The sequence below is a fragment of the Zootoca vivipara genome, chromosome 15, assembly GCF_965207765.1.
Source record: "Zootoca vivipara chromosome 15, rZooViv2.hap1.1, whole genome shotgun sequence".
Lineage (NCBI taxonomy): Eukaryota > Metazoa > Chordata > Lepidosauria > Squamata > Lacertidae > Zootoca > Zootoca vivipara.
Window position 1 is genome coordinate 11,456,728 of NC_142598.1, and position 7,968 is coordinate 11,464,695.

The following is a 7,968-nucleotide window of genomic DNA, read 5'->3' on the forward strand; positions in this document are numbered from 1 at the left end:
CTTTTGGGGGGACTTCCAAATTTTGAGCTCGAGGAAGTGATTCACACAGCAGGCAACCAAGGGGAAATTGGAGCACGGTTAATTCTAACATTTGCAGATTCCTCTTCGTGAAAATGGTTTTCCATACACATTGAGTGCCTTTTCCTGGAGCCAGCCAGGATGAACTGATGAAAGCAAAGTTCAGAGCCGCACACGCGTACACACACACACACACACACAGCCCCCCGAGTCAGAAGACAGTAATAAAACTGCCCATTTTCTGTTGTTTTTTTCAAGTGCCAAGATCCCTCACAGATGCCAATGAAGGAGGTGGGAAGATAGGAGTGGGACTCCTATTTACAGCAGGAGAACCTGAAGAGAGAGAAAGCAGTAAAAGAATGAGAGCCCTGGGTGGCGGGGAATTAGAGCTGCTCTGGTGTCCTTGAGTTTGCAAGAGTGTCTGTCTGATAATGTTGCAGGACAGAGGTTCCTGTTGCAGTGGCAGATACACTGGGAAAAGGATAGCCATCCTCCACTTTCACAGCAGCATACTCCAGGCTTGCAGAGAAACCGTGATAGAAGTTCATCTTTTGCTGGCTGATGTACCCAATTGCCTGTGGGCTATAACAGGGCCCAGCAGCCTTCCCAAAGAAGCCTCCGTCCTCTCCTCCCCCCATAACTGGACACAGACCCTGGGGGCTGCCGTAGATCTGGCTGTGATCACTGCTATAGTTCTGGTTGGTGACACCGACGGGATTGCTGACGTAGTTCTCATGGGCATTGGCCAATGAATGGATATTCCTAGCATCGTTTATGGCGTATCCTTGGTGATAGGTGGGGTTTATGTCCAGGTAACCGTTCTGTAAAGAGAAAAGTAGTGATGTTTCAACACACACCCAAATAGCAACGCTTAGCATTGAGACATCACCTGTGTTGGTGCTGACCTTTAAAGCCCTAAATGGCCTCGGCCCAGTATACCTGAAGGAGCGTTTCTACCCCCATCGTTCAGCCCGGACACTGAGATCCATCTCCGAGGTCCCTCTGGCGGTTCCCTGTCCGCGAGAAGTGAGGTTGCAGGGAACCAAGCAGAGGGCCTTCTCGGTAGTGGCGCCTGCCCTGTGGAACGCCCTCCCACCAGATATCAAGGAAATAAACAACTATCTGACTTTTAGAAGACATCTGAAAGCAGCCCTGTTTAGGGAAGTTTTTGATGTTTTATAGTATCTTTAATATTCTGTTGGGAGCCGCCCAGAGTGTCTGGGGAAACCCAGCCAGATGGGCGGGGTATAATAAATTATTATTATTATTAAATTATTATCCATTATCTCAGCTGTCCTTCAGGCAACTTTAGAAGTTAGGAAAGGATAATTCCCATCTGGAGATTGAGGGTGGAGGCCAGTATGTGTGTGCCCGGTGCCATGTGCGTTCATGGCAGAGGATGTTTCAATGTAAGACAGACCCTTTTGCCCTAACTGAACGCCTACCTTTTTATATTAAATTATACTAAATTTTCTATTAAAATATTGTGCTGAACTATAAACGCTCCATAAGACCATCCATCCCAGCTCTGAAGGAATGTTTGTTTTCAAACTTACAGGTGAAACTCTGAAAATTAGAATATCATCAAAAAGTGCATCTATTTCAGTAATGCAACTTAAAAGGTGAAACCAAGATATGAGATAGATGCATGACATGCAAAGCAAGATATGTCAAGCCTTTATTTGTTGTAATTGCAATTATTTGTCGTTAGGCAGGTCAATTAAAAATGGAATGTAATTAATGAAATGTAATAGCGATGTTTATTTTTGTATTTTGTATTTGTTTTATTACTGTGGAATTTCCAAAAGAAAGCATTTGTAAAAATAAAAATAAAAAACAATAAGTTGCATTACTGAAATAAATGCACTTTTGACAATATTCTAATTTTCCGAGTTTCACCTGTATATACATGCCACATTAAAATAACGATTAAAAAATTGTGTGTAGGATGTCTTTACTGTGTGTCTGGTCTGTCTGAGACCACTGCGGGTGTAGTCCCAACAGACAGCCTAAGGTTTAAAATCTACCAGTTTGTTTAGTTATTTTCATGCCCCCAGAAGTGACACAGAAATAGGAGGAACAGATGGGTGAAAGTGGCTGGCTCTCCTGGACTTTTAGGAACAGGCCTTGTCATAGAATCAGAGAATCTTAGAGTTGGAAGGGACCCCCAAGAGTCATCTAATCCAACCCCCAGCAATGCAGGAATCTCAACTAAAGCATCCATGACAGCACTCATGGTGCTGAGGGGCACTATTTTGATCACATGTCCATGTCAGGATATCTGTCACCGCCCCTCCGCTCCTATGTAACAGACCTTCTCCCTCAACCAATATTTCAAAGCTCCAAGCTCCGTTGTCATACTGAGGCCTGCTTTGTATTTTCCCCCCCAGATACACATATGGGACGACAGTATACAGTCATACCTCAGTTTAAGTATGCCTCGGTTTGAGTATTTTCAGTTTAAGTACTCCGCGGACTCGTCTGGGACGGATTAATCCACTTTCCATTACTTTCAATGGGAAAGTCTGCTTCAGGTTAAGTACGCTTCAAGTACAGTACAGACTTCCGGAACCAATTGTGTACTTAAACAGAGGTAAAAAGGTAAAGGGACCCCTGACCATTAGGTCCAGTCGTGACCGACTCTGGGGTTGCGCGCTCATCTCGCATTATTGGCCAAGGGAGCCGGCGTATAGCTTCCAGGTCATGTGGCCAGCATGACAAAGCCGCTTCTGGCAAACCAGAGCAGCACATGGAAACGCCGTTTACCTTCCCGCTGTAGCAGTTCCTATTTATCTACTTGCATTTTAACGTGCTTTCGAACTGCTAGGTTGGCAGGAGCTGGGACCAAGCAACGGGAGCTCACAGGGATTCGAACCGCCGACCTTCTGATCAGCAAGCCCTAGGCTCAGTGGTTTAACCACAGCGTACTTAAAAAGAGGTACCACTGTACTATAAAGGCAGCACACTGGAGCATCTTAATGAGTCAGAAGCTGGAGAAGTTCTGCTCCATCTGATGGGCTGCCTTATTACCTGCGGTTGGCATATTCCTCTTCTCATCCACACAGCTTCCTTCTGGGTTCGTTTAAACTTCATCCGCTGATTTTGAAACCAGGTTTTTATCTGAAATACATAGTACAAGATAAGCAGCTTCCTTCATCCATAGTCAATCTATGCAAAGGTGTATTTGCATCACTCACAAAACACACACTTGGATCTTTACGTTGTCAGCCACGAAGGCAAAAAAAGCTCACCCAGTGAGCCTGTTTATACAACAGGCTTACAGGTGAAACTCGGAAAATTAGAATATCGTTGAAAAGTGCATTTATTTCAGTAATGCAAATTATTTTTTCTTTTTCTTTTAATTTTTACAAATGCTTTCTTTTGGAAATTCCACAGTAATAAAACAAATAGTTACAATAATACAAAAATAAACATTGCTATTACATTTCATTAATTACATTCCATTTATAATTGACCTGCCTAATGACAAATAATTGCAATTACAACAAATAAAGGCTTGACATATCTCGCTTTGCATGTCATGCATCTATCTCATATATTGATGTCACCTTTTAAGTTGCATTACTGAAATAAATGCACTTTTCGACTATATTCAAATTTTCCGAGTTTCACCTGTAGAATGAACTTGGCATTCCTTCTTCAAGAGATCTCTGGGAGTTCTGTACAGCTGAGTAGAGTTGGCCATTCCCTCCATTTCAATGTGCAGGTGGAGATTTGTGACCAAATTGGCACTACTTGCATGCAATTTCATTTTTAATTTGTATACCGCTTTTCTATATTACTATACACAAGACAGTATACAAGCAGAAGAAACAAAGATTGCACCTTATAACAATTTGATCCAATACAAAAATGTCTTAATAATAACAACATAACTTTAAAATAAACAACTTGCATCAGATTTAAGTAATATTCAATAACCCCTTAGAATACAATAGTACCCAATAAAATTAAATATCAGAAAACAGAAACAGCAAGTCACAGTGCATAAAATAGGAAGGACCTCAAAAACAGCCTAATGAGAACTGAAAGTGTGCCATGGAATTTTAACTAATCTGTTGTGATGGGGAAGCAAAAGATTAAATGACTAATCAAGATAACCCCGCACTGCAACATTTTGTTGCAGTTCAAACTTGTAGGTGTCTAATGGAAATTTCACCACCAGCACCAAACTAGAACTCCCAGGGAAGCTCAGAGAAGCCATGGCAGTTCACAAGGAAACAAATACAATTCTGCATGGTACCAAGAAAGAATAAAAGCAAGCTATGTAAGAAAGGAAGCTGTAGGAGGACAGAAAGAAGGAAGGCTCAAATAATCGCGGCACACACAGTCAGAAGTGCCTCCTGTGTGGCAGACAAATATTAAAGCTGGCTCTCCAGACAGAAACGGTACTGTTCTGCAGGACAGCTTATGCAAGAGCCGCCAGCAGTTAGAACTACTGGAATTCTGACTCTGGAAAGTCAAGTACTTGTACAACAAGAGCAAATCTTTAAATAAAAAATTCAGGCCAAAGGTCTCCCGGCCTGACCCTGCTTCTGCAAAACACTTACTTGTTTGTAGGTGAGTCCCAAGCCTGAAGCTAGTTCCCGGATCTGTTGTGGGCTGAGATATTTCTGCATCTGGAATTTGTGGTGCAAGATCTGCAGCTGCTTTTGAGAGAAAGCGGTCCGGGTCTTACCCTTCTTGCCCTCTTTACTTTTCTCCTTGCACCCCTTGGGAGTAGAAGTCAGATCTGGGGAGGGGGGTGGCTTGTTTGGGCTGGTTGCAGAATCTGGTGCATAATAAGTGAATATCCCAGAGCTGGAAGATCTTGGGGAGAGATCTAGGAATCAAGCAGAGACAGTATGCAAAGAATAAATAGGGCAGAACCAGGCTTAAAAAGCCAAAGTGCAAAACGTGTTTGATAAAAAAGTTTACATTGATTAAAAAAAAGCACACAAACTTTCTATATATGTATTGCAGAACCCTTGCATCAGGCAAGATCAAACTGTAGCTACTTCTTAGACCTCCTGTGATATTTGTAAGTTTGCACACTCTGAACAGAGAAACATAAAAAGAAACCTTCAATAGGCTGCAAATCCTAACTCCACCAACATGGGACTATACCCAGGTAAATTAAATAGCACTTACATCTGAGTAAACATTGCTAGGATTGCATTGCTCATCTCCAGGAACCAACAGACCACGCCCACCAATTAACAGTTATCCTTAGCATCACTAAGGGACCCAGGTGGCGCTGTGGTTAAACCACTGAGCCTAGGGCTTGCTGATCAGAAGGTCGGCGGTTCGAATCCCTGTGACGGGTGAGCTCCCGTTGCTTGGTCCCAGCTCCTGCCAACCTAGCAGTTCGAAAGCACGTCAAAATGCAAGTAGATAAATAGGAACCGCTACAGCGGGAAGGTAAACGGCGTTTCCATGTGCTGCTCTGGTTTGCCAGAAGCAGCTTTGTCATGCTGGCCACATGACCTGGAAGCTATACGTCGGCTCCCTCGGCCAATAATGTGAGATGAGCGCGCAACCCCAGAGTCGGTCACGACTGGACCTAATGGTCAGGGGTCCCTTTACCTTTACCTTTAGCATCACTAGACTGCAGAACACTAATGAACTAGATGTATGCAATGCTTTCATTCTTGCTTAAGGTTACAGGTAGGTAGCCGTGTTGGTCTGGGTCGAAGTAAAATAAAAAAATTCCTTCAGTAGCACCTTAAAGACCAACTAAGTTTTTATTTTGGTATGAGCTTTCGTGTGCATGCACGTGTGTATCTGAAGAAGTGTGCATGCACACGAAAGCTCATACCAAAATAAAAACTTAGTTGGTCTTTAAGGTGCTACTGAAGGAATTTTTTTATTCTTGCTTAAGACAATCATACCTTAAATGACTCTGCAAAACACTGTTTGGTCTGTAACTGGCTTGCAAAATGCTTCGGCAAAATTCACGCTCATAACAAGGGCAGGATTAACGACGAGTTGACACCCAGATCACGCTCACATTTCGAGTCCGCAAAATGTTGGGAACTGAACAATTTGTGCCCAGTAATAATAAAGGTAGCAATTTTCCGGTCATCTACACAACATAGGTTTAAAGCACAGGACTTCCCACAAAGAATCTCGGGAACTGTCCTTTACCTCTCAGAGAGCTACAATTCCTAGCACCCTTGGCGAACTACAGTTCCCAGGAGTCTTGGGGCGGGGAGGAGGAAAAAGCCATGCGTTTTAAATGTGCCGATTTGAGCTAGCCGATTTCTTTGGCTAGGCAGCGACTCCTACCACTGACCTCATTTTCCGATTGATCGCCCATTTTGCTCCCTAGTTGCGGGGCAGTTTCAAACCCAGACAATTGGTCCTTTAATACCTCTTCTCCACCAGGGGCTGGGCTTTTGCACTGGCCTGGAAATCCAGATCCATAACTTTTTTAGCCCAATTAGGTGCCGCGCACCTAACTTTGCATAGGATCCGACTGCGCACCTGCAACCTGTTCCTTGCGCAGTCAGCAAAATGTGCTCCCAAGGAAATATTTCTGTTTCTTTATCTACTGCGTTTCTATTCTGGTTTTCCTCCAAAGCGTTCTAGGTGGTGCACATGGCTGCCCCACAACCTCCCCATTTTATCCTTCAAAACAACCCTGTGAGGTAGGCAGGTTGGGCTGAGAGTCCGGGGATGAAGCCCAGCGAGTTCCATGGCTAAGTGAGCATCTGAACCCCGGTCTCCTACTGCCGTGCACACCGCCCAAGCCTATCATGGAAAAGGTCACAATCCAAACTCGGTTAAAGGACCCCCACCGAAATTATCATTATTATTATTACTTACTAAAATTGTAAGGCGCTTTATCTGGCCCAAGGCAACCCCAAGTAAGCTACTTCCGAACAAACAACCCCGCTTAGGTGCATTAAAACTAAGCGAGAAGGGAAATGCTCAACTTTTGCATCCAAAACCTTTGCATGTATATTTTCCTGTTTCACAGTTTGCGAATTCCAAGCTTTGCATTCGCTGCAAGAAGCTCCCAATGCTTGCTTAACTGAGAAACGGAATTCTGTAGATGCGGGGTTCCCCAAACTTGAGTCTCCAGCTGTTTCTTGGACTACAAGTCCCATCCTCCCTAGCTAGCAGGACCAATGGTCAGGGATGATGGGAACTGTACTCCAAGAACAGCTAGAGACCCATGTTTGGGGAAACTGGTGCAATGGAGTCAGCTTTTCTGGGTGAAGTGACTTTAAGAGGCTCAAGCAAAGAGGGCTGTAACCTTCTTTGCGCGTTTCCCTAGTTGATCCGCTTACCTGGGTTACTGCTGGGGTCCTTCCCTTCCGGGCAGCTAACAGCCTCGTGGGCAGGGAACCCCCCGGAGGAGCTCCCCGGCTCCATCTCCTCCTTCACCGAGGGCCAGTAGTAACCGTCGTAGCCCATGTCAGCGGCGGCCGCCGCCGCCACCCCTGTAGGGTAGACCCGGTAAGGGGCATTGAGGGCTAGCGGGAAGCTCATGAATGGAGGAGCCGGCGGGACCCTTCGGAAGCGTGGCTGGATCACCGAAGGGAGCGCGATCCCCTGGGGAATCTTTTATGGGCTGCAGGCAGGGCTTCCCCAGTCATTATCATGTTAAAACGGGGTCCAATTCGCTGGGCGGGGCTAGAGGGAGGAGCGGGAGATCGGAGGATGGAGACCCTCGTTCGCAATTTATTTCCTAACTTTTAAATATTGCTTCCAGTAGCATCTTAGAGACCAACTAAGTTTGTTATAGGTATGAGCTTTTGGCTGCGTCGGACCAACACGGCTACCTACCTGTAACTTTTAAATATTGATTGTTATTATTATAATTATTATTAGTTATTAAATTTGTATACTGCCCTAGACCCGCAGGTCTCAGGGCGGTTGCAAACATGAAACTACACCGTAAAAACACGAAATATATAAGAGAAATAAAAGCAAAAACAACCC

The 7,968-nt window shown here is 44.5% G+C and overlaps 1 protein-coding gene across 1 annotated transcript; it reads right to left on the reverse strand.

Annotated features, from left to right (window-relative positions):
* Positions 1-401: 401 nt before the first annotated feature.
* LOC118075321 (homeobox protein NANOG-like) lies at positions 402-7,515 on the reverse strand. Its single transcript, XM_035097234.2, has 4 exons — positions 7,314-7,515; positions 4,590-4,861; positions 3,049-3,138; positions 402-839 (listed from the first exon to the last, which is right to left on the reverse strand). Exons 1-4 carry the CDS (start codon positions 7,513-7,515, stop codon positions 402-404), a joined length of 1,002 nt encoding a protein of 333 aa, XP_034953125.1.
* Between the last annotated feature and the right edge of the window lie 453 nt (positions 7,516-7,968).

Bases quoted from the DNA above. Each gene is read 5' to 3' on its own strand.
- LOC118075321 (XM_035097234.2), bottom strand. From the start codon at position 7,515: ATGAGCTTCCCGCTAGCCCTCAATGCCCCTTACCGGGTCTACCCTACA. The intron at 3,139-4,589 runs GTAAGTGTTTTG...TATGTATTTCAG, and splicing joins TGGGACTCACCTACAAACAA to ATAAAAACCTGGTTTCAAAA. The intron at 840-3,048 runs GTAATAAGGCAG...TTCTCTTTACAG, and splicing joins GAGGAATATGCCAACCGCAG to AACGGTTACCTGGACATAAA.